General features: G+C 49.2%; 4 protein-coding genes across 4 annotated transcripts; 3 read left to right on the forward strand and 1 right to left on the reverse strand.

Annotated features, from left to right (window-relative positions):
• Positions 1 to 755: 755 nt before the first annotated feature.
• Positions 756 to 4,491, forward strand: amh (anti-Mullerian hormone). The gene is given in 8 exon segments (XM_037469420.2): positions 756 to 1,609; positions 1,835 to 2,071; positions 2,145 to 2,317; positions 2,409 to 2,520; positions 2,590 to 2,689; positions 2,774 to 3,164; positions 3,167 to 3,195; positions 3,672 to 4,491. Coding segments are annotated over 8 exon segments (1,557 nt in total). The 5' UTR covers positions 756 to 1,506; the 3' UTR covers positions 4,084 to 4,491.
• Positions 4,492 to 6,364: 1,873 nt separating this feature from the next.
• oaz1a (ornithine decarboxylase antizyme 1a) lies at positions 6,365 to 10,828 on the forward strand. The gene is given in 6 exon segments (XM_037469423.2): positions 6,365 to 6,556; positions 8,982 to 9,048; positions 9,050 to 9,136; positions 9,285 to 9,460; positions 9,740 to 9,825; positions 10,221 to 10,828. Coding segments are annotated over 6 exon segments (666 nt in total). The 5' UTR covers positions 6,365 to 6,437; the 3' UTR covers positions 10,352 to 10,828.
• Positions 10,829 to 10,938: 110 nt separating this feature from the next.
• peak3 (PEAK family member 3) lies at positions 10,939 to 15,320 on the reverse strand. Its single transcript, XM_037469419.2, has 4 exons — positions 14,645 to 15,320; positions 14,347 to 14,489; positions 13,327 to 13,874; positions 10,939 to 12,492 (listed from the first exon to the last, which is right to left on the reverse strand). Exons 1-4 carry the CDS (start codon positions 14,707 to 14,709, stop codon positions 11,530 to 11,532), a joined length of 1,719 nt encoding a protein of 572 aa, XP_037325316.2. The 5' UTR covers positions 14,710 to 15,320; the 3' UTR covers positions 10,939 to 11,529.
• A 2,569-nt stretch (positions 15,321 to 17,889) lies between these two features.
• On the forward strand, positions 17,890 to 19,623 carry org (oogenesis-related gene). The gene is made up of 6 exons (XM_037469421.2): positions 17,890 to 18,054; positions 18,161 to 18,235; positions 18,324 to 18,564; positions 18,900 to 19,069; positions 19,234 to 19,338; positions 19,428 to 19,623. The coding sequence occupies exons 1-6, from the start codon at positions 17,995 to 17,997 to the stop codon at positions 19,479 to 19,481; spliced, it is 705 nt and encodes a 234-aa protein (XP_037325318.1). The 5' UTR covers positions 17,890 to 17,994; the 3' UTR covers positions 19,482 to 19,623.
• Positions 19,624 to 24,993: the final 5,370 nt, after the last annotated feature.

Genomic DNA, 24,993 nt, shown 5'->3' on the forward strand with positions numbered 1-24,993 from the left:
CCACAAATATCCCAACCTCCATGTAACACATCAACATGCATTAAAGACTTTAATGGGGCGTTGCATGTTGGATAAAACCTCAAAAGCGATTTTTAAGATAAGAAAAAAGTTCTAGTTCCTTCAGATTTATAACCTCGCATTGCTTTCGGGACAACGCGGTACCTGCCAAGAAATGTTCCCCAAGCACGCCGTCGATAACATGTTGCAGCCATTGGAGGATAATGAACAGCTCTCGTCGTTCCTTTTAGTGAAGTTTTGGACGTTGAAGAATGAGCCTTGGCTTTATCTCCCTCTTAAAACACCACTGGAGACCTTGACCATCTCCAAAACAAGAGCGCAGCTGTGGGCCTCGCAGTGGGAGTGACCGCTCCTTAAAGGGAATCGGATCTCACGTGGGAGCAGGACTTTGTTCTGCCGGTCCTCCCCCGAGAGCAAATACACTGTAGCGGTCTGTGCCGCAGGACGCCGCCTCGCTCAGGCACTCTGTTCACGGGACACAAGGCCGACCAAAAGCCCGAAAACTGTTTAGATTATTCCGTAAAAATGACCTAAAACTACACCTTATGTTCGGCAAGACGACAAATGCACAACCTTTGTGAATTTTTGGTAAAAAGCCGAACCTCAGTGAGTTTACTCCACGTGGCCGTGAAGGTGTCGGCGGGCTTTGTCGTGTAGCTACTTGTTAGCGTCTGCATTCAGCGCTTCCACGTGAGATATTTAGTGACGTATCCCAAATTGTTACAACATAACTTTAAGAAATTTTAACCAAATTATGTCTAATGACCTGGCTCATTTTTAGGACAATGGAACAGGACGTGGATAAATGCTGTCAGGGTTTTAAGAGTCACTGCAACCTGAGATGTTAATCCGCCACATCTGCTCCCCATCCGTTCATACAAGTTACGCCTTTTTAAAAATGAAGCTTGAGTTCCAGATCCCGCGTGAACGAGCGTAGCGAACTTTAGACGCGATGGCGGACAGCGGCTCGTTAGCGCTGGACGCCGCCAAGCTAGCTGCGGTTTCTAGACTTCACGCTAAGCTAACTGTCAATTAAAGTTCTACGTTATCTTGAAACTGGCAACAACGCAATAAGACAAAACGCTTTCTAATACGAACTTTTGTATTGTTTTAGCTTTGTCCTTACAAATTCGTAATTTTAAATTACAAATTTTATGCTTCAGAGCTGTTCATGAGAATGTTACAAGGAGTGCGCTCCCACCTCCCTTCACATGTGTCTACATCACCTCCATTGCTCTCAGTCTACTACGAGTCCACCCCGCGCGTTATCTCCCTTTAACCTGCTTTCTGTAGGTGGAAAACAAGCACATTTCTGTGCCGAAAACAAATTAAACAGAACCCAGTCTCATCAAGGACACCTTACTCCTACTTTGGCAGTGACAAGGGAAGGTGGGAGGGTATAACTCCCTTTCCTCATGAGCTTGACCCGCTCAAAACAAGCGAGTGGGAAAGGTCCGACCACACCGGCAGACGCACGGACGGTGGAGGATGTCGTGCTTCTTCCCCTGTGGAGCCCTGATGCTCTGCGGCACCATGCTCCGCGTGGCCCTGCCGGCCTCGCATGGACGGCAGCTGCTCCCCACAGCCACAGGTCAGACTCCTGATAAGGGACAAGGTTATTCACGAAATTCTGTGCGAGGCCTTCGTTTCAGGGTTTTAGTGAAAATAATCTGGGTTGCAACAATATAGATTTTTTAATATTTATTATCCTGAATTTGTGTGTTCTGGATTGCTCGCGTGTGCGTGTCCCGCCTCCAGCTCTGCTTTTCAGCGCAAACCGCTTATTTGCTCTTTATCATCATTTTCCATTCGCCAGAGGCCCCGTCGGCCTCCGCGGCCTCTCGCCGCGCGCCGTGCTTCGCGGACGACGCGTACGCGGCGTTGCGCGAGGCCGGCGGCGACGGGGAACTCGCGAGCCGCAGTCGGACCCGGTTTGGGATCTGCGGCGCGTCCGATGGCTCGCCGGCCTCGCCGGCCTCGGCCCTGTTGCAGCTGGCGAAGGAAACGAGCGCGAACCCGGGGCGCGGCCTGGAGGTGCTGCATCCGACCGGAGGTACGTGCGCTCTCTCAGAACCGTTTTGGGTGTCACTCGCGCCAAATCTTAACTTCTCCTTTTCCTCCACCAGTGCTCATTTCAGAGGAAGACGAGGAGAGGGGAACGCTGGTGTTGACCCTTGACCTCCCGCAGTCCCCTTTGCTCGGACGGAGCCCTGCGCTGCTCCTGGCGTTCGAAGGCCCCCCCACCGGGGGAAACCTGGACGTCACCTTCACAAGTCAGTCGCTGCATCCTCCCGCTCAGGTAAAGGAAGGCCTCCCGTCGCATGAAGGGAAAAAAGCCTCCTGACGTAGTTGAATCTGGTTTTTTTGTGTTTTTTGTGTGTTTTTTCTAGACCGCGTGCACCTCGGGAGACACGTGGTACATAATGCTGACGGGAAAAGCATCCGATGGCGACGTCCCCCAGAAATGGAGGATTTCCGTTGAGGCCAAATCCCCCGATATGAGTAAGACGTGAGTGTGGTGCGAGTTCTTGTTCCACGAGCGCCTTCCTCAAAATGTCCCTCCGCTTACAGGCCGACGCCTGAAAGAGATCCTGACTGGTGGAAGATCAGGAAGTAACGTCGGCGTGGTGCCGCTTCTGCTTTTCTCTGGGGAACGAGGAACTGACACAAGGTTCTACCAGCTTTTATGTTCCCGAAATATTACCCGATTCTTGCTAACTTATTTATTTTTTGGTTTTCAAACTCTCTTTCTCAGGTATCATCTGAACTCGTCCCCGGCTTCCTCACAGACCTCCTTCCTCTGTGAGCTGGAGCGCTTCCTGGGTGACGTCCTGCCTCAGGACCACCGCGAGTCCTCGCCCCTCCAGCTGGACTCCCTGAAGTCCCTGCCCCCCCTGACGCTGGGCCTGTCCTCCGGCGACGCCCTGCTGGCGGGACTCATCAACTCCTCCTCCGTCACCGTCTTCTCCTTCAGGAGCCGGGCCTCCGGGTTCCGGGTGCACCGCGGGGAATTGGCCTTCTCCCCCCAGCTGCTGGAGGAGCTCAGGCGGAGGCTGGAGGCGGAGGCGGGCAAGATGGCGGCGGTGATGCGGGAGGAGCGGGTGGGCCGCGGCGCCGCGCAGAGGCTGGCGAGGCTCGGGGAGCTCAGTGCGTTTCCGATCGAGGGGCCGGCACCAGGTGATGTGGACGATGGAAAAAAGCAAATTGTTTATTCCAACCCAAAGCCCCGGCCCGGTTGATTCTATGCCACTTAGTCCACGCTACGATCCCAGTGTCCCATGTTTAGATCGGTTTGGGTTGGCATTAAAGTGCCAGAACCTGGATGTATCAACTATTCATTCACTACTTTAGGTCATTATTTAAATAGTTGTCTACTACTAGAAGTTTTTTTTCCCATCATTATCCATCATTTTGAGAATCAGTTAACAGATTATTGACCTTTGGCTTCAATTGTACACACTTTTAAACATTTGGAACAGTTGGAACCATTGCAACACAGCAATTAATTACTGATTGGAATTAGTTGATCTTCATCACAGTCTCTCCACTGCCTTTCTTGGACAGTACAATCACGCATTCGCATTACAAACGAGCCCATCTGACCTAAATGGCCTTTTTTTTTTTTTTTAAACCGGTGCTTCCGTTACCACCAGAACAGGGGAGAGACAGTACCGGGCCTTCCTTCTGCTGAAGGCCCTGCAGACGGTGGCCCGTGCCTACGAGGCGCAGAGGGGACAGCGGGCCACCAGAGCGGGCCCCGACGCCACCGCCAGGGCCAACCCATGCGGGCTGAAGAGCCTCAGCGTGAGCCTGGACAAGCGCCTGGACATTCCCAACATCATCAACATCAACAACTGCCAGGGCTCCTGCGCCTACCCGCTGGCCGCCGCCACCAACCACGCCGTGCTGCTCAACTACCACGTGGAGGTGGACAACGGGGACGAGCGGGCGCCGTGCTGCGTGCCCGTGGCCTACGAAGCGCTGCAGATGGTGGAGGTGAAGGACCACGGCACCGAAATCTCCCTCAAGCCAGACATGGTGGCCAAAGAGTGCGAGTGCCGCTGAAACGGCTTGAGTGATGTACATTTAACGCTGAGACTTGTAATGCAATGCAATTGTTACTGGCATTCACACGTTATTAAAATATATATATATATATATATACACATGTAAACTTTAGATTATTTGCAGTATTCCCACACTTCCCCAAAAAGTTAAATATTAGTATTAATTATATTTTACTTGTATTATTAAAATGAATAAGTTCTCATCATTCATAAGGCGTTAAGAGTTATTCTTCCAAAATTGTTGCTAACACAACATCGTGTCACAATGGAGCAGAAAGTGATATTTGAAATATTGATACTTTATTTCAAATAAAGTATCAAATGTGATAAATGGCGGAGAAATTAAATTTCTATAAAACAAAAATAAAACCATCATCATTGTAACATTCTGTCTATTATTAAATGAAAAGTATATGAAAGGCTGTTTGTTTTCTTTATTCAGTAACCTGTTGGTTGGTGACAGTTGATGACATGCAGATGTATTTTTTTAGACAAATCACACTTTAGGTTTGGGTTTCAGAATCACTTTGTTGCCGATCGGCTTTTTTCTTCTTCTTATCGCTCCGACTTCTTCGGATCCCCACCACCACAAGAATTTGTCCCATATGGAAATCTGGAGACGCACAACAGGATGAAAACACACAAATTATAGATGGAAACTTATATAGTTATTACCTAAAAGAAGCAACATTATGATAATCAGTTGTACTTATATAATACAATTAAATTAGCTATTTTCAAAGCACTGGCTTTAATAAAAAATTAATGTTGGTGTGTGCGTTGATAATTAGCATAGCATCTAGCATAGCATTTAGCTCACAAAGGTATGGGCGGATTATTTCAAGGCTCAAAATGTCATTTTAACAAAACATAAATTAACAAAGGAATCAAAGTGGAGCCTCGTGTCAATGCTCATCACAGAACTAGATTCCTACAAATTCAACCAACCCTTTACCTGGAATATTGAACCGTCTTGCAGACTTCCGAGGAAAGACACTACCCCCGTTTCCTCAACAAAAGAATCCACGGCTTCTGGAACACAGAGAAATATGAGAAGACAGTGAAGCCCGTGCTGACTGTGCAGAAAGAACCTCACTGTGCCGTCGGCATTGATGGTGTGATGCACCGAAAGCAGCAGCAGCAGAACACTGCATGTCGCAGAAAGCAGCCCCGAATGAAACTCACCGTGCACCTCGCTGACCCCCGAGGTCACGAGCAGGACCACCAGGGCCAGCACTAAGCAGCGGTTCATGGTGAATCCCTTCCACGGGTTCGGAACCTCGCTCAAGCTTTCGATGGCCAGAATGCGCTCGTAGGACACTACGGAGGGACGCAAAAGGAGTCACACGCTAGTTGCCACGGGATGGTAACGGCGTGTGTCGACGCGGGTCTTACTTGTGATGGCTTCGGGGTGTTCCAACCCCCCCCCTCCCCCCCGCTCCTTAAGGCCTGGAGGCCGAGGTCTGAATCAAATGCTGGAAGTTGACATAAGAAATAAAGCCAATGGTGAGTGTATTTTCTCACCGTGTTTTGTCTTTCTTGAGGGTGCTGTGTGTCACAGTGAAACATAGGAAAGCTTAAAATAGTCTCCTGCAGATAGTCACAAAAGAAAAATATAATTCGCTACGAAAATCAAATAAAGGAGAAAAAAAAGAGAAACGTACCTGCTCTGAACCCCTAGTTGTGTCTCATTAATGAAGTGAAAGTCGACGTGTGTTTTGGTGGTGATTCTAGCAGAGAGCGTGTGTTTCACGCACCCTGCACCATGCTCCTCTGCTTCTTGATTGACAGGCACAGGCGAGGGGGGTTGGAAGAAAAAAAAAAGGAAAGTGACGCTTGCGGTGTGAACTGAGGCCAGCAGTTAGACTGAAGTGTAACCAGCTTTATCCTGTTATCCCCCGATAACAAAACAAATGACCCCAGATGGGATAAAGTAATTACACTATAAATCTGTTAGGGAGGAAAGAAAAAAAAACTTCTCCATTCACCTCACCAGTGTGTTTGTGGCTAACTACGAGTTCATTATCAGAATTATATTATTAACAATCAATAATTACACAGCAGTTGTAATTTGGGGCATTTCCTCCTTTTAGGTTGGATTTTAAAGTATAGCAGTATTTAAGAATGCATTTTTTTTCAAGGTGATCTAAAGTGGCCTATGCTCATGACTGTAGGAAACATACAGAGAAAGATAATTTAAAAAAACGTCTCAGCCAAGGGGCTCGTGACGTGCAGTGACACGTCACAGTGCACAGGACACGCCCCTCGGACATACCGCAGCCTGCCGGCGCTGAACCCGCCACTAGGCGACGGGGGAGAGGACAGAGAGCTGCTGGTGTGGACGCTGGCCGGATGGTTAAATCTAACCTACAGACGATTTTGAATAGCCATTGTTTTGTTAGAGAAAAAGAGAGACACTTATCCGAGATGCCTCTTATTGAACAATCCAGTAACACACGTGCCAGTGAAAGGTATGTTGTTGTAGCAGCTGTGAATTGGAATAAGCTAATTAGCTCAGAGGCTAAGCTAAGTTTAAAAACCGCGGCCTAGCTGAGCGGCGCCGGAGTGGCTAGCACTGCTCCCCGTGATGCTTGTTTACATAACATCTCAAATCTATTCCCGTTAACGTCAATAAAATAACATATGCAGTCGCATCTCTGTTTTGAAAGCCCTTTATTTAACATAAAACAATTCACCATAAAAATACAGTATTTTAACCCCTACCTGTGTTTATATTTAAACTGTATGATCGTTTGTATTCAACAAATGGACCAAATCATAAGCAACAGTTCTAGCTAGCTCGCTAGCTAGCGAGGCTAATGCGCTAACTCGCACTGAAACGCCACGGGAAGAGTTAGCGTTAGCTGGCGTTGAACCCGGACTAGCTAGCTAACATTGATGCTCCCGACGTTTACATTGATAGTATTTTATACAGCCTCCAATGAATCGCAACCTACTTTTCGTTAACTATTTGATTAACCTCCCATTTCTGGGGGTGATCTGGAGCGTGTCAGCGTCGCTTTGAACAGGAGTTACCAGCGTGGCTAAACGGCTAGCTGCGTTAGCTAATGGCTAGCGTTACAGTTATATCACAACTTTTTGTTTTCCTGTTTTCGGCATCGTAGTGAAAACAATCGATGACAAGAATGTATAAATATGCTGATCATATTTTCCATTTCATTTGAGGTTTTTTTTGTTGGAACGCACAGTGCGTTGACCTTTTTCATTTAAGGATAAATAAAGTTAGCTAACGTTAGTTGCTAATCACCGTAACGTCAGTTGAGCCGATGGCTAATTTGATTATTTATGGCTTGTTTTATTCTCTCCGGTGCCAGCTTCGTTAATATGAATCCACTATATCAACTAATGGGATCTACAACGATGCAATCAATCGATCTGATTAGCCAATCATTCAGATAACCTTTGCTTTGTGCTCGATGGTAACGATATTTCATTAACCAATGTGATTGCGAAATATCTGACGTGCGATTTTAATGGAATTTTACACCCGGAAATAGACCGTTTGGTTGTTATGCGGGGGGGGGGGGGGAGGGGGGTGTCAGGATTTTAAACGGCTTGAGAGCGATTCGCTTCGTGTTCTTACCTCATAGGAAATTTCCACTGCACCGCGATGAGGGAGGGGGGGGGGGTGAATCCAGCGATGACATATTGTACAAAGAAGCTCTTCATTATGCAATAATCACACTGTTTTTATTGTGAGAATCCTTGGCAACAACAGCACGGATCAGTCTTGTATAAAACCTCAATGACTATTGTCTATCTGTCAAATAAGTTATGATAATTAAATGTGTTTCTCTCTGTAAGCCTCAGCTTAAAGAGCAGGGCCCCTCTTTTTAATAGATCCACTTCTTTGAAATGAGGTTTGTAGAACACTTAATAAGTGAATATATCTCCTTAAATGAGTGGACATTTACATGACACTCGCGCATGACCACGGCGCTCATGTCATCGTGTGATGGAGTGTGCAGGATTTAAAAGACTGGTTATCCGAACGGAGACGTTGATTGGAGGCCTTAGCCTGTGTGTTAGTTGTACTGCAAACCGAGGAGGCGTTATGTAAAGATGCTTATTTGCCATTATGCACAACCTTGATAATGGAATTTAGGGAGAATTTGTGTTTAGTTTTCGCGAAAAACGCCCAATGGATTCGGCGATTCATTTTTTTTTACACATCTGCTCCACATACAGCACAAAAGTGGCATTTACGTAAGAGAGCGTTTTCCACCATGTGGCAGCGATGCCACTCCTGAAGGCTTCTGATATCGGCTTTGAGGAAAAAACACACACACACACACGTCCGTGCTCGTAAGCGCCATGGAGAACTTTGACCGACCTGTAAATTAAAATGGCTGATCTCACTTGCTTCACCGATGTTTGTCAGCGGCTAATGGTTAGACAAACAGAGGCCGATCCCTTGGCCCAGTCATGTGACGGGCTTAAAGTTACTCCGCAGAAACAGAGGCCCTCAGATCCATCGGTGCTGTTGCGGGTAGATCGTGACTTTGGGTGATGAGAAGGTTGTTGGTCGTGAATATTTGTCTGAACGCCGACTTTTGTCAAATGTTAACGGGTCGCCGCCGCCGCCAATGTGTAACGGAAACCACTCGCGCGTCCTGTTCGTTTAATGTGCACCGGTCAACACATCATGCAACGTCTCAGTCGGTGGCAGTTCATGCGACGAGGACGGTTATTGATTAAGCCGTTCCCAACCCCCTCGCAGTTTAGTTTGACGAAACCTGCCAATGTTTAGCAGCGTTCCCCCCCCCCCTCCCCCCCTGCTGTCTTTATATTGCTGGTGTGGTTTGTGGCAGAACGTCCAGTCAATACGCCGATTCCAATGGCTCCGCTCGTGTGTGTGTTTCTTTCGCGCTCCAGTGTCTCCAGTCCCAGGAGGTGCTCTCGCTGTTGCAGTAACCCGTGTCCGGGGCCTCAGTGGTGCTCCTGATGCCCCTCACCCACCCTTAAAGATCCCAGGTGGGCGAGGGAATGACAAACGGGATCGCAATCTTTCAGCCCAGCTCTTCTATTCGGTGAGTAAAACCGACTCCTGCTACTGGGTCGAACAACCGCATGAATGCGATCACCTGTCTGCGTTTGTGTTTGGATACGTTGCTTATTGGATCGAATCCAGAGTGTCAGAAAAGAGCACCTTCCTCCCCCCCCCCCTGTGTCCTCCAGGATGCTCGGTTGCGGGTTCTCGAGGAGCCCCCCCCCGCCAACGGCAGAGTGCGCTTCTTGCTCTTCGAGCCCCGTCGCTCTGAGGGCAGGCACTGCATGTGGAGGGCGGCGCTGAAAGGGGGGAACCTCTACGTCGAAATCCCCTCCGGAGCGCTGCCCGAGGGCAGCAAAGACAGGTCAGTTCTCTAAATTTCCTTTAATGAATTAAAATCATTTGTGTAAACTGCCCTTAATTCATGTGAGCGAGAAGCCGTTGTATCAAAATAAAAGCTTTTACGTAAATGTATAAATCAGTTAATTACAGGTGAGTGTAGGAGCCTGATTGACCAGATAAGCAGCTTTCATGTTGCAGTTTGTTTACGCCCAGACCGCCATGAACAATAATTCACCACTGACCTACATTACCCCCCTCCCATAACTCATCAACATGTTGGGTTTGCTGTGTTTCTTTCCAGCTTTGCCCTCCTGCTGGAGTTTGCAGAGGAGCAGCTGCAGGGGCGTCACGTGTTCATCTGTTTTCACAAGAACCGCAACGATAGAGGTGAGGCAAAAATGACCATTTTATACGCTGTAATATTTTTGTTTAACCGAATCGGTGACATTTATATCAACAACAAATAAATGTCTGTTAATTCCTGTTCCTTTTCATTAATAAAATAGAGAAACTGCACACTTGCTAATATTGCGCCGTTAAATGCTCAGGGAGTCTGTGGCGTCAACCAAAGTTATCCTGAGTTGTAATTTCAAAATAAAAGCACATCTTAAAGATGAATGTATCAATGTTTTCACATAAATAATTTGAGCTTTTTGATGATTGATCCAGGTCCATCTGGGGTTTCAGATCGTCCTTTTCCACGACCTTTTAAACTTGAATTTTTTTTTTTTTCCGGGAACGCGGTCAGGATTGACCCCTGTGTACGTCTCGTTTCTCCCCAGCCTCCATGCTGCGTACATTCAGCTTCCTGGGCTTTGAGATTGTGCGACCGGGTCATCCCCTCGTCCCCACCCGCCCCGACGCTTTCTTCATGGCTTACAGCATCGAGCGCGACTCCTCCGATGACGACTAAAGAAACTACGCTGAGCAGTTCCCAAAGTTGACCTTGTGTCAACCGATTACCCACCCAGCTTCATGATTTTTGTTTAAATGAATACGTTATCCAGTAAGTGCAGTATGGTTGAGGTTTCCCTTTTTGTTTGTTCATTAGCTACCATGTGCTGTGTTTCAATATTTGCACTAGGGTAAGATGTTACCAGGAATATAGAGCAAGCGCCCACATAATATCCGGGTTTTGTGTCCTCGCCACTGTTACTCCTCATGATGTGTAGTGCTGACCCCGATCATCCCCCCCACTGTAATATTTATGATTCATTTTATTTCCTCTTGCTCATGTAAGTCAATGTTTTCATAGTATCAGTTGATCCTCTTGTCAATTTTTAACTTGTTTTTTCTCATTTTACTGTGCATGATTTCCCTTTTTTTGCTATGATTCACTTAATAGAAATCTGCATGTGGTAACTACTAAATAAAAGTGCACCTACGTGAATGCTGTCTACGGTGTTGTGTAATCTCACAGAGTTAAGTTCTTGATCTGCTTTGTGTCGTCCCAACGTTCAGGTTGTGATAAAGTAAAAAGCCGTTGTGGCCTCCCCTTTCCTCCACAACAAAGGGATGTGTGAACGGGTCTGATAGGAGCTGCTGAAAGGCGAGTAAAGACCTTGGGTGAACTCATGGGGGGCCTCATTTGGGCTCAGAGTCATTTCAACGGTTCCTTTGGTAACGGCGCCTCCGCAGGACTTTAATTGTAATGACGCTTCAACCTGTGCCTCAAATAATTCTAATCTAATGAAACGTACGCATTCAAAGTCCAAATCCATCCTTATTGTATCAATCATTACTTTCAGCGGGTATATTTATCAAAATAGTAGGAAAACTGGATTGCTAAATTCGTATTCAACTTTGATTTATTCAGAAAAAAATGTACAGTGGACTCACTGAGAAAAATACCGTTGTACCATTTTTTTTTTAATGGTAGAAAAAAAACATACAAGAATAGTTCATGTGCAATTACATCCCTTTTCATAGAAAGCTAAAAAACATTTTCATGATGATCATGCAGGATTTTGTTGGATACATTTTCATTGAACTGTAAGAATGGAAACTCCTTTTGTCTTTTCAAATAACCTTTATGTATTTCATTGTACACAATTCAGTTTACAACCTGCCAGGTGTGACTAACTGTTCATCTCAGCGCGCGCTCTCCGCATTCAGCAGACCCGTCGCGCTCATTATCGTCTCCGGGTCTGTAAACGACAGGTATTGCAGGCACATGCAGTCCTCCCAGTCCGGTGGCGACTGGTCCTGGATCAGCCCCCTGTCGGCCAGCTTCATCACCAGCAGGGCTCGCTTCACCGTCAGCCAGTTGTGCACCGCGGTGGTCACGGAGCCTCGTGGCCCCCACAGGAGCGCCTGCAGCCCGGCCCCCACGTCGGCCGCCCGCGGCCCGGAGGCCAAATGGAGGAGCCCCCTCCGGAGGGAGGACATGGACGGGCGAGGAGCCGAGTCCGGAGGCGTCGGGGGGTCTTGCGAGTGGAGGCAGTATCGAATCAAGGCTCCTATCTGGGATTCGACGTGGGCGGCGTTCGGTACGCACCGAGCAGGCGGCAGCGGGGTCAACACCACGCGAGGGCATCCGTGTGTCTCCCACAACATCTGGATCGCTCCCTTTCCCTCTGTCTTTCCCCACTCCGTCTCCTCTCTTGTTCCGCTTCCTCCGCCTTCCCCGCTGGGCCACACTAAAAAGATCCCGCGCGGCCTGAGCTCGGCCACCGCGGCGCCGCCGCCGATGTCGCACAGGTGTCGCGAGCCCGTCGCTACCTGCAGCAACAGCGTGCACGCCCGCCTGTCGTACTCAAAGCGGTCCGGGCCCCGCAGCGAGCTGCCGTCCTGGACGAAGTCCTCCAGGGTGGCCCGAGGCAGGTCCCTCTCGACGCTCACCGAGAGCCCTTCCTGGAGGAGAGACTCAACGGAGGTCACGTCGGCGCCCTGCGCCTCGGCAGCGGACTTGGAGTGACCCGACGGGCCTTGAGCTGCCAAACGGCCGCAATTGTCCCCCGGCCCTTGGAAATGAGCAACGACGCTCTGCACGTTGACGTGCTCTGGCTGCCGATCGGTTCGAGCCGAGGGAGCGCCGTCCGTGTGTTTGTGCACCTGCGGGGGGAACAAGAACATACACAATTAAAGTCATCATTAACGATGGCGTTTCCACCGAGCGGTACGATACGGTACGGGTCGGGTCGGTACCCTTTTATTTGTGTCTCCACTGCCAAAAGTTGAGAAAAGTACCAAAAATCCAAACGGTACCGTACCACTTTTTGGGTACCCTTCCGTTGGGGTACCTGGGACAGTTGTTTGGTACTAAAGGGTGGAGCTAGACTCACTGCAGAACGTTGATTGGTTGAAAGAGTGTCGTCATTTGCACGTGCCGCAAGGGGAAAGACAACACACGAAGCGCCGTTTTTAAACTACCGTCGCAACAATGTCGCCGCGCAGCATTTACTTTTAACAGCCACGTATCGAGAAGCAAGAACAGGATCTTTCAGTTTTCGCGCGATCGAATGACGTCAATCTACTTTCCGTCCAATACCGCGCCTATCAAGTGACGGTACCACTACTTTCTGGAATACACCACGCCTATCAAGTAAGGGTACTGTTGCCGGTGGAAACGCTCGCCAAATCATGGTTAACAGACCCGACCCGCACCGTACCGCTCGGTGGAAACGCGCCATAGGAGACGCTGGCACTGCAACAGTTATTTGTGTCGTGTGTGGTAAAAAAAAAAAAAAAAAGATTTCTACTTCCTGTCGCAGTTGTGACACCTGATGACGGTTTAGAGGAAGTGTTTCTGGTACCGCAAGCCAGTCTGACAGTTGTCAATCAAGATAAAGATCAAGTTTGCATTGTGTGCAACGTGCGCGGCGGTGCACAACAGAACATTTTAACCTCACGCATCACACTTTTTTTGCCGAGCGGTTCAAACGTTACCCGTAAGCCGAGCACCCTGCCCGGGAGCTTGTGGCTTTGCAGGCTGTAGTAAAGCGCGTCGCCGACCTGCTTCGGCTCGCCACCCTCACGCAGCCGGAAGTCCTGAGGCTGGTACGGGCCCTCGGCGGCCTCCGCCCGCGGCAGCAGGACCGCGGCCTCCGCGCTCCGTGCCGCGCTCCTCAGAAAGAGCAGGTGGCGACGCTGGATCCCCTGAGAAACCACCCTCCGGTCGTCAATCCTGCCGAAGAGGCAGGGCAGGTGTTCGTCTGGGGTGTCGAAGGACAAAAGGGAGAAGGACGGCGAGGGGACGGGGCGCCCGCTCGCCGGCCGAAGGCCCCCTTCCTCCTCCTCGCGGAATCGGGAGTCGGCCGCGGGCGCCAGCATGTACATGGGGTTGTCGAAGTTCAGAGGGCGCCTTTGCAGCGGGGACAGGGGGGAGAGTTGAGGCACGCCGTTGCCGGGGAGGGAGAGGGTGCGGGATAACCTCTTCTTTGGGACGGGCGGCGGGGGGCCGTCGGAGAAAAACCTCACCTGGTGTCGGGAGGCATCTGGGCAACACAGCGGGAGAGATTTGGGTGAGACTTGAAGAAGGTGCAGGAGCAAAGAGCACGCAACAGTTCCCCCAGGAAGCACGTTTGAAGCACGGCTGAAGGCTCTGATAGTCATTGCCATCCGCTCAAAAATCTCATCAGATATTACATCTCTACTGGGAACGCCTTGCCCCCCCAGTCAGAGCTGGGAAAGGGAAGTTTTATGGAACTGTTGCCCCCGCGACCCGACCCCGGATGAGCGGTTGACAACGAATGAACTACTTCCTCTCAGCGTCTTTCAGTTCTCACGAGAAAAAGACGAAGTGAGCCGACTGAGGTGCACATTACAGGAACGTGTCACAAGGTAGACGATGCAGCAGGTTCCAAGGCGACATTACGCTGCATTTGTCTCTGCAGGTGACATTTAGCCTGTTTTTTTTTTTTTTTTACCATTTGCATAACCTCACTCTGCCCCCTTCTGTAAGCCTACCGTGGCGCCGGTGGATGGGGCACAGGACCGCGTGGCAGTCCGCGGACTCAGAGAAGACGTCGTCGCATTCGCAGCTTGGATGCTGCAGTCCGACGGGGCTGCGCATCCCGCAGTCAACCTCCGAAGGTGTGGAGGAAAGGCGCCTGTGTGCGCCAAGTAGCAGAGAAAACACCCTTGAGTGCTCTGGGATCCCCAATGTCACCAAATAGACTAAATTCCCACTTGGCTGCACGGGCCACGTGATGATGGATTGTGATGAGACAAATAGCAAAGTAACCGCCGGTCTGTTGGGTCTCACCTGAGCTGTTTGACAGGCAGCGCCGGCGGCCGTTCCTTCGCGCCGCTGCAGCGACCGGACGCCATCAGAGATCTTAGAAAAAAAAAAAAAAAAAAGGTCCCAACACCTGTGTGCCCTGCTCGTGCGTGCACCTCTCACACGGTTCACTGCTTTCGCTGGGCGTAGTGTGTGTGTGTGTGTGTGGATGCAGTGGTGCCTCTCTGACATACTTCCCCCTTTTGTCTCAGATACTCCCTCATTGGCTTTTTTTTTTTTTTTTTTTTTTTTTTTTTTTATAAACCTCTGTCTCTCTTGCGTCTGTGGAGCTGCAAGTTTGAAAGTGGGCTTTTGTCTCTTGTTCTCTTTTGGCAAAAGCAAAATCTTGAGGTTGGTACCGGAAAAAGTGGTGTCTGTTCTGAGGGCAACACACGGCAGTCTGAGCTAACCTCAAGCTGACAGAATGGGGAAGAGCAGTTATACAGCAAAAGTTCCGTCTACTTGCGCTGTTGATTTTTTTCCGTCTCTCAGTTGAGGGTTAGCATGAACCTCTCCTCCTTTTTTAGATGATGCACTTTGAGCCTCTACTCATGCGAGGCCCTCTTCCGGGCCCCCGGTGCTCGCACGCATCGGTGTGTTGTGAAATAAAGGTCAAATACTTACAGATAAAAGCCGAGATGATGAACCAATAACAAATATGTAAAAGCTTCCTATAAAATAATACAACGCTTCACCGACCACGGCACAGAGAACCGTTTTGTTGAGAGGTCAGAGGTCAGGGTTGCTGATGAGAGGGTGGGAATTGGTTTGATGCCAAAAAGAATAATCAATGACTTACCACCTCAGCGATTGATAATAATAAAAATAATTAGCCTGCTCAATGATAGAGAGGTCCCTTAAAGAAAAGGGTTTGGAACCGCTGTGTCTGTGAATAAAACAAAAGCAGAATCCCTTCTTTGTTTATTTTACATTCATGCTTCAAGCCAAACAACACAGTGTAATTATAATTTCAGATCGACCGTACACCGTCTGCTCTCGTCTTCAAGGACTCATTTTTGTGTTTTCATCGACCGCCGCTCGGAGCCCCGAAAGCAGCGCTCTGCATCACAATGACATTTACCGAGCACATTGCAGTGTGTGGGAGTGTTGGGCAACGAGGACGCATTAGTCCACCATCATTGAGGGGCCCTCCACCAAAAAGCCCTTCATGTGCTAAGGGGCCTTGGTTTCTCGGACCTGAGGGACGGAATTGGAACACGTTCATGCAAGTGCACAGTTCATGCTAACTGTGGAAGCTTTTTCAAGGGTTTGGGACCCGGGGGCTAAATACAGGCAGCTTGAGAGTGAGTGACATTTAAAATCCTGAATCCATTAACCTTCAACACTATAAATATTCACTCTCTGACCGTTATTCTAAAGGTGACCTTCCACGCTCCTCAATGAACAGCTCGAAATGAAACGGGAAGCTTCGACGTGAATAAAACCAAGAAAAACTCCACACAGAATATGGCTGGGGCCTGTTTATTATCATTTTTTCCAATTGACAACTGGTACATTTTTTTCCAAGTTTTCATTGCTTGGTCCGACATTCTCGTCCAAGCCTAATGGCGAGAGGTGAAGTGTTTCTTTATAGCCTCGTAGAAGCCACGCTTGTGCTTGCTGTCCGGGTTTCTGGGCACAGAAGAAGAATACGCCGTGGCGCCGAGGAGGGGGGTGAGGGAAGCTTTTATCTCTGCCTTTACTGAGATCTCCGTCTTCCGCGGGTCCCTAGGCGCCGCCTCCTCGTCCTTGTTCGGGCGCCGCTGCCCAGCTTGGGAGAGAAGGGCCCCCTCGCTCGCCATCTGCGGGCTCTGGCTCAAGGTGACGAAGCCGTACGGGGTGGTGACCTTGCTCAGGTGCGGCAGGGAGAGGGCGGCTCGGCTGGCCGGGTCCATGCAGTGCTGGGCCTCGGCGTCGGTGCAGGGACAGGACACCTCCCTGTGCAGAAGGGACCTCCTCTTGGCCAAGGGGGCCGAGGCGCTGCGCTCGGGCCCGCGGTCCAGCCCGACCGGGGCGCGGCCCGCGGGTGAGGTGGACGACGGAGACGACGCGGGACTCCCGAGGCCTTCCGTTGATCCCGCCTCCTCCGCCCCGTCCAACGATCTTAAGCTGCTCTGCACAGACAGAGTTGGTATAGTGAACTGCGGGATGCTTTCCGGCGTCAGGATGTTTGAGTAAACGCTCTCCCGGCTCGCGCGGAAGTCCGATCCCGGGGAGCCGCCCAGGGACCTCGCGCTGCTGGTGGCCCACAGGAGTGCGCGGGCCCCCGCGGCGCCGCTGTGTCTCCGCGCTGTGGAGAAATCGTCTGAGCGGATCGCGCCGATGCTGAGCGTCCGCGTGACCGCTTCCTTGGCCATCGCCGAGTGTCTCTCGCTGCCTCCGCACACAGGCCTGGTGGTGGATTAGCAAGAGGATGGAGCACGGGGAAGCTTTTATGCACCTCTGCGTCAACAAATGCGTAAATGAGACGGAAGCCAATGCCAGAAATGGTCTCCAATTATGGAGATTTTACAAGTAGGCATAATGATGGGCCTCTCCATTGAAGCTCTTCATATGCTAAGTGGCAGACAGACACGATGCAACATCTTCCGGTCAGAATTGTTGCTAAATTTGTTTTCATTAGCAATGAAGTTACCAATACATTTTTTTATTTGGTCGATTTTCTAAAAATATCACACTATTTGGTTTTATTTTGTCCGTCTAACAGTTGGAAGGTCACCAATGTAGTATTTGGGAAGTAGATTATCATTTTACATTCAATAAGAAAAAAACAGTTACATTGAGCAGCTTGAACTTGAAGATATTCTGCATTTTTGTTTGAAAAATACGTTGAACCTAAAATGCAAAGTCGAATACATTGGGTAACCCACTGGTCTGATGTACAGCAGGACACTTGTCATGTATGAATCTGCAATAAATAAGCTGTAGCCTTCAACCAAATGCTGTTATGTGTGCGTGGTTTACCTTCTGGAATATTCCATCCAAGTCCATGTTTTTTTTTCATGTCATGTTTCAGATAATCAGCTTCAGATTTTAACATTTTTAAATAATCTCTATATGTTTAGGTTATATACTATTGTTTCTTTTTTTTTTGACCCGCTTATGTCACAAAAAACAGTCGGGACCGCCATATCTCGCGGGCTTCGGCGGGTTAATTGGCGGGCTTCGTTAATTGGTCCGCTCTGATTGCGCCAGGTGCGTCGGTCTCTCTCGGTTGGCTGAACGTTGGCAACGTCCGGGTACATCTCACCCTCCCCTGAGCCCTCACCTGCAGTCACTCCAGCTTCTCCCCCCGCCACCCACCCCACGTTCACCAGGCTTTGACCCGCTGCAGCATGACTTCCGAAATCCACCGAGACGCCGCGGAGGAGCTGGAGCAGCCGAAGAGCACCGAGGTACCCCCCCCCCCCCCCCCCCCCCCCCCCCCCCCCCCCTCCCAAGACAGAACCCGCAGCCAATACTTTGTTGTTTTTTTTACCCTTGTTGTCTCCTCCTCTGTAGGCCGTCGTCGTTGCGGGGAGAGACGGGGTGTTTCGCTCGATGCTGCGAGGCCTCTTGTGGCCCTTCGGCCTCTTGGTACGAGCAGCACCCCCCCCCCCCCCCCCCCCCAATCTCTCCGTGTGCGTTGAGCTCCCCGTTACCTTAACACTCGTTTCGCCCTCAGGTGCGTGCATACCGCGGGTTTTGGTGGGCGCTGGGCTTCCGTCGGCCGGCGGAGAGCGTAGTCGTCGTCGTCGCCGCCGCGGCGGCCCCCCCCGCGGCCTCCAGCCCCGCACGACAGAACCTCGCCGGCCGCAAGCGTCTGCGCCGGGCCACCCGCGTGCTGCTGTCCGTGCTGCCCCGCTGGGTGCAGGGCGCACTGGGCTACCCGGTGTCCAGCAGCATCGGCTGCTCCCTCTCACCAGGTATTGATGTATATTGTACCCAACTGCAGCGCCTAGTTGTAAAAGTACAAATAAACGTATTTAAGCTGCATATGTGCATGCATTGCGTGGTTTGCATTGCAAGAACCGTGCAGCAGATTCCTTGACTATGATCTGTCAAATAAATTTCCTGTTGCAAATATGAGCCAGAGCTTTCTCCTGATGCCCACATGTTAAAATAAGACAATGCATAGGTTTTTTTTTTAATGTGCTTTACCCTGACCTTTTGTATGGGGACTTTTGGCACCAAAGCAAGATTAGTGATTAGTTTTCTAAAAAAAAAAAATTAAACTAAAAATAAGCTTGTTTCCCAACAGAAATCCGTTCCTCTCCTACTAAACCTTGTGGAAAGGGCAGCAAGCGAAAGCAGGATGAGTTGTACGACGACGATGACGACGATGAGGAAGAGGAGAACCAGACTTGGGTGGAGGCGCTCAATCTGGAGTACGCCGAAGATGACGACGCTGAGGAAGATCCCAACTATGAGGTAATTGGTCATGTTGAACCCACTTTAAACGTACTTGGCTGCTCTTTAATCTGAACATTTTCGTGACCTGCTGAACTACTTGCAAGACTACGACTGCACCACATTTAATATTAAATCCCTTTAATGAAACCTGATGTCGTTCGGCTAATTCTGTCTCCCCTCAGCCCAGCACAGCAGAGACCGAGAGTGAGGAGTACTGCTCGCACAACAGCACGGAGAGCGACATTGAGGTTGAGGGGAGGAGCGTCGTCATTGAAGACGTGGACACGGTGAGCTCACGGGAGGAACAAGAAGCTTTTTTTTATTTTATTTTTTAAATATGGTGACGCAATGCACTAATGTCACTACTTCTTTTCAGGGCATCGAGATCTGCGAACCGTCGGAAGGCTCAAACCCTGCTGCTGTGTCATAGTGACTAAATGTTGTATTTCAATGTTTTTGTGCCGTTTATATATTCAATAAAACTTGTCATGACATAGCTGTGGCCTCCCACTAGATGGCAGTAACCGTTTTTCTATTCCACCACTGAGGGGACGTGTGTGAATTTTTTTTGTGAAAGGTTTGTTGAAATGCGGCTAATGGCTCAACGGCGTTTTTAAAACCTGTTCGTTTGCAAACCCTTGAAATCACTGAACTTGATTCTTGATGTTTTTAGGTTGCTCTAAAATGGTTTGCAGCTTGAAACAGCCTGTGATTTACTAATAAATGTTACACTGAAACTTATAAATGCCATGTTCCAGTTGTTTGTTTGACACACGCTTAAGCGCTCACTAATCTCTTCAGGTATCAACATGGATCATGTATTTCAAATGGGACTAGACCTTCAACCCTCTACATTTTTGTGCTCTTCTGACGCTCTGCGTCGCCCAGGCGGCGGATTACTGCGCTGACCCTCTCGCACCCGTACGTTTTTTTTTTTGAGTGTCAGCGCGAGACCGGAAGCGACGCAAGTCGACTGAAGTTGGTTCTGTCATCGAGGAGGTAAGGAGAGCGCCGCTGACTTTAATTCACACGGCAGTCAGTGGATTAGTCACCAGGAGTACTGTGAGCTTCATGATGACGTCACCGGGGGGGGGGGGTTATTCTCGGTTTAGGAGGCGGTAGGCCTGCGTTACAAGTTAAGATCACACCGGTGACTCATGCGAATAAATGTCAACTGCAGACGCTCTACAACGTCAAGAGAAGACGCACCTATTTAGACAATACCTTGACTAAAACGCAACAAACTAGCAATTAAATTGTACTTATAATTGCACTTGTTTTGAAACCTATTTGATTGAAATGCACTTATTGCAAGTCGCTTTGGATAAAAGCGTCAGCTAAATGTAATTTAATGTAATCCCCTTAGTGCCTGACGTGGGTCTGAAGCCTTCTTTTTCCCATAATGCAACTTTGTAAAGTCTTTTCATTATGACCGTCCCTGCCTGGTAATGAAAAGATGTCAAAACATTATGGGAATTATTCTCTTAATTATCCAGTGATCTTTAAAAACCTAACTTACACTATTTGAACAAAATGAGACTGGATTTCTCCTTTGTGCAAAGTTCTGTTTGGAAATGCATATTTAATGAGATCACTTTTTGTTTACACATTTAAGCGCTGCACTGGGATTAAGATCTAATCAGCGAGGAGACTCCACCGCCTGTAGAGCGATCCAAATACTGGGGTAGTAAACATCCCACCGTAATCATAAAGGGTTTAAAGGAGCTCGATGATCCTTCTGAATCACATGCGTTTTGTTTACACCTCACTGATTCAATGTCTGTGAAAGTCAAACATTTCACCTCCACAAACATTTGACGACAGCAGAGTTCATGGCTCTGTGAGTTGTTGGAGTTAATTTTTCGGCTCCCGGTGCTCGTGTTTGGAGTTAAAAAAGACCAGATTCGAGGAAGTGATTCAGTTTGTCGACACCCGCCACATCCGAATAATGCCTGGAAACACTTGAAGTGGTTCTGAAGGTGAACTTTGAGTCCTCCCTTTCCCCCCCCCTTCAACCTCCTGACGCTCAGGTGAACGTGCCGCCGAGTGCACTTTGGTGTGTGTGTGTGTGTGTGTGAGAGAGAGAGAGCTGGATACAGAAAAGGAAGTGATGGTCTCTGGGGGCTCTCATGGCTGTCTGAACGTTTGAAGGGTAAAGGCTGCTTCAGCATCGACCCCCCCCCCCCCTCTCTCTCTCTGGTGTTTGTACCCAGCTGGGGAACTGCTTTGAAACCCCAGAAAGCTTCGTCTTTGCCTTTTCTCTGCAAGCGGGGTGAAACACTGTGTCTGGGATAAGGGAGGGGAGGGGGGGGGGGGGGGTAAATGCCGTGCAGAGACCCAGGTGTGCTGCAGAACAGAGGCTGACTGCGTGTCGTGCAGGGAGTGGAGCAGAGGCCTTGTTGTTCTGCAGGGGGAGGGGGGGGGGGGAGCTGGATGTGGAGCCGTTTGTCGCGGTGATCAGTTTAGATGCAGGGAGGGAGGGAGGGAGGGAGCCCGGGGGGGGGGGGGGTTATGCAGGGCCTTTTCAAATTGCACCACCTCCCTTTTTCTTACCTGATCGGGGACAGGAGAATTTGTTCATTTAAAAATTCTTTTTAGAATTTAATTATTTCTAACCTATCACAGGCCAGAGTATCCCCCCCCCCCCCCGCCCACTACCACCCGGGCAGCATCACCTCAGCTCCTCATCTGGATGATGTACAACGTCTCACGCCGCTCCTCCATCACAGCGGCCGGATTTAGAGGCTTTGCCGCCGCGTGTGATTGTCCTCGTCCTTGTCTGTGCGGAGGTCGCCGGCTCACGGCGCCGCTGATGCTCGCGCTGATCCAGAGCCCCCCCCCCCCCCCACGAGGCACGCCCCCCCCCCCCCCACGAGGCTTTGCCGCGACTTAGCCTTGTTCAATTTGTTCACACCGGCCGGAGGCTTCTCTGATTTGGGTACGTACCTGTTCTCTCAATGTCAGTTGAATCTTTGGTTTCATATCTTTGTCTCATTTCTCTTTCCTATGTAAGTGAGGCCGTCCCCACAAATGCCATGACGTTAAAGCTTAAAAAAATAAACAAATTAAAGAAGTGGGAAGTGTGTTGTCCATCCTCACAAGGTTGGACTTTTCACACCTGTCCTCGGGAGCATCTATCGGTTGTGCTTCTCCCTTCAGGCATCGGTGCATTTTGCTTCAGATGTTGGGGAGAGAAACTTTCATCATGTTTCTAAAGGGGTGCAGCGTTTGGGGAACCAGCTCCTCCACGATCCCACCTGGATTGAAGATGAGCTCCGTGAACAAGCTCACTGTGAACTATTGGGGTTTGACAGTCATTCTTTTTTACAGTAAAAAGTAATGTAAAGGGTCCACATGTGACTGCAGGTACGTAAGCCAACTCCCATGCTGGTGGATTTATTCATTGTTTGTAACAGTTAGCTGGCGCGTCGTTAACATACCATATCGTGTACTATACTACTTTCTCTCATGCTCTAGTCCATTTCATGTTATATATGTTTGTACTTGTCCAAAAAAGAAATCCTGGTGTTATATGTTCATTTAAACAGCTCGTTCTTTGATCGATTTTCTTTTGTGTGCCTTTTTAAAGTCTGCACCCCCCCTCGTTTCTCAGCTGGTTTGCAGAATGCAGGACGGATGAATAGAATGACCGAGGGCTGCGATGGTCATTTCACTGAAGCCACGTGCATCTTTGCAGAAATTACGCATTTCTTTGGCTGTTTGTTTGGCTGCGTTGTTGCCTCCGCTTCACGGTCTGCCACCGTTGTGTGGTTGTGTTTTTGAGAGTGTGCCAAGCCCAGCTGAGTGACAGTAGTGATAACACGCAGAGAGTGTGAAGCTTCCTTTTTTTTTTTGGTGAAAGGACACAAACACACACACACACACACACACACACACACACACACACAGCGAAGAAGTGAAATCCTGCATCTTTGATGTGCCCACCGGCACTAATGGGATTTGTCATCTCTTCTGATAGAAGATTCCTTGTTCACAATGTGCACGTTTCCCTCTGCACACACAGACACACACACACACACACACACACACACACACACACACACACAGGAGGTAAAGGTAAACTCCTAATGAATGTAACTCGTGCGATGAGTTATCAGTGATTCGGCTCATTTAATTATGAATGTCCCCCGTGACTACGGCACAAACACTGTCCCATCTGCCTGTTTTCATGTACAATTTTGCACATTAAAGTTACTTTTGCTCGGCTGAGGTTGAAAACTCGGGGCACGGATAAAAGCAAGACAAATAAATGATGAGTTCCAGGGAGCACCACGGCTTCGATGTCTACTCGAGCTTCTGCGACAATGAGAAGACCCCCCCCCCCTCCTCCCCCACCTCCCAACTAAACATGCTTTATTGCACCAAACGGATGTGATGCAACGTTTTTCACATCACTACATGAAACACGAAGGAATGACATTCCTCCGCCAAGGTGCCTTCATCGTGATGATGGTTTTTGGTTTGGTGAATTGACTTTACCTTCTGCTCATCTCAAGTTTCATCAATCATGTTTGGACTTTTTGGACTTTTTTTCCATGACATTCATATTGTATTTTGACATCTGACACCTTGTCAGATCTGACATCTGACATATGTTTCCATTTTTTTCAGAATATTTTTCAACCTAAAATTTCCGGTATTTTTTTCATGACATTTCTAGACGCAATATTTTTTGACATAATATATATCTTTTTTTTCCATGACATTTTTCCACCTCAGTTCAACCATATTTTTAGTGAATCACGACTCACCTAAAAAGACTAAAGCATCCAGAGTGAACCGAGGCCTGTCAGGAGAGAGCGAGAGAGAGAGATCAGAGTAACCTTGTGCAATTAGTAGCGGGAACAGAACCTGGCAGCTAGATGCGCTACTCGCTCCGGCGTCCTTACGTAAGAATGAAGCAGCCGGGGGGCACGTGAGCAGGACTGATGAACTGCAGCATGGAGCACTCCTCTGATACCTGGAGGCAGCAAAGCAGAGGCCACTAGACGCCTCTAAAAATAATCAGGAGATGAGGTCAACGTGTTGAAAGAGAGAGAGAGAGAGAGAGAGAGACATTTGTCATCTCTGTGAAGGGCCCTGGAGGAGGCGGCGGGGGTTAAGAGCAGCCTTTTGAGGGGGGGGGGGGGGGGGGGGCTTTGGTAGTAGCTGCACATAATCTTCAGTTGACTCATCGCAGCGGCCTATTGCACCTTCGCTGATTGCGTAACTCTGGATTCATTGGTGGCCTTCCAATGTCTTTCCACCCTGTAAGCTCCGTCCGCTCTGACATTTGTACGTTTGTTGGGGGGATGGGGGTGGAGGGGGGGGGGGGGGGGGTGCATTGCAGCGCTCGGGCTTAACTCCACTGGCCACCCATCCTAATCTGCTCTCCTGGCCTGAGAAACAACGAGCTTAAAGCCAAACAGAGCAGCGGCCCGGCAAGATATCCCCCCCCCCCCCCCCCCCCCCCCTGTTGCTGTAATATGTGCACGATCATACTGCTCTTTTTAAAAGGCATATATGCACATCAGCTGCAAAAGCACATTGTGTAAGTTGTGAGGAGAACATGGTCCCTCCGCCCCCTGAAAGTCATAAAAAAACAAAAAAATCCCATTTCTGAAATGTGTACTTACTGATAACATTTTTAATTCACTTCGGCGAAGCCGGTGCGTGGAAGATGTCTCCTTCCCAGTTTTTTTTTTTATTGTATCCACCATAGTTCGTTCGCTCGCATCGTGTGAAGTGATTTTGATTTCTTCTCGTCTGAGCCGTTAAAACCGGCCGGACGCCGCAACAAAGAGAAACATCACCCCAGAGTTTTGTAATCCGCCCACCAGCCGCTGCACTGCCTCCATCTGCACGCGGACGTGGGAGGCTATTGTGTGAACTCACTGATCTGATGCCACATTAAAATATGTGCAGCGCTCGCACACAAACAC

Source organism: Pungitius pungitius, chromosome 7 (assembly GCF_949316345.1).
Source record: "Pungitius pungitius chromosome 7, fPunPun2.1, whole genome shotgun sequence".
Lineage (NCBI taxonomy): Eukaryota > Metazoa > Chordata > Actinopteri > Perciformes > Gasterosteidae > Pungitius > Pungitius pungitius.

What these genes read in the sequence shown, in the direction of transcription:
- org (XM_037469421.2), top strand. Translation starts at nt 17,995, where the DNA reads ATGACTTCCGAAATCCACCGAGACGCCGCGGAGGAGCTGGAGCAGCCG. An exon ending in AGCAGCCGAAGAGCACCGAG is followed by an intron (nt 18,055 to 18,160) that starts GTACCCCCCCCC and finishes CCTCCTCTGTAG; the next exon opens with GCCGTCGTCGTTGCGGGGAG. An exon ending in AGGAAGATCCCAACTATGAG is followed by an intron (nt 19,070 to 19,233) that starts GTAATTGGTCAT and finishes GTCTCCCCTCAG; the next exon opens with CCCAGCACAGCAGAGACCGA.
- peak3 (XM_037469419.2), bottom strand. Translation starts at nt 14,709, where the DNA reads ATGGCGTCCGGTCGCTGCAGCGGCGCGAAGGAACGGCCGCCGGCGCTG. An exon ending in CTGCCTGTCAAACAGCTCAG is followed by an intron (nt 14,490 to 14,644) that starts GTGAGACCCAAC and finishes TGGCGCACACAG; the next exon opens with GCGCCTTTCCTCCACACCTT. An exon ending in CCCCATCCACCGGCGCCACG is followed by an intron (nt 13,875 to 14,346) that starts GTAGGCTTACAG and finishes TGTGTTGCCCAG; the next exon opens with ATGCCTCCCGACACCAGGTG.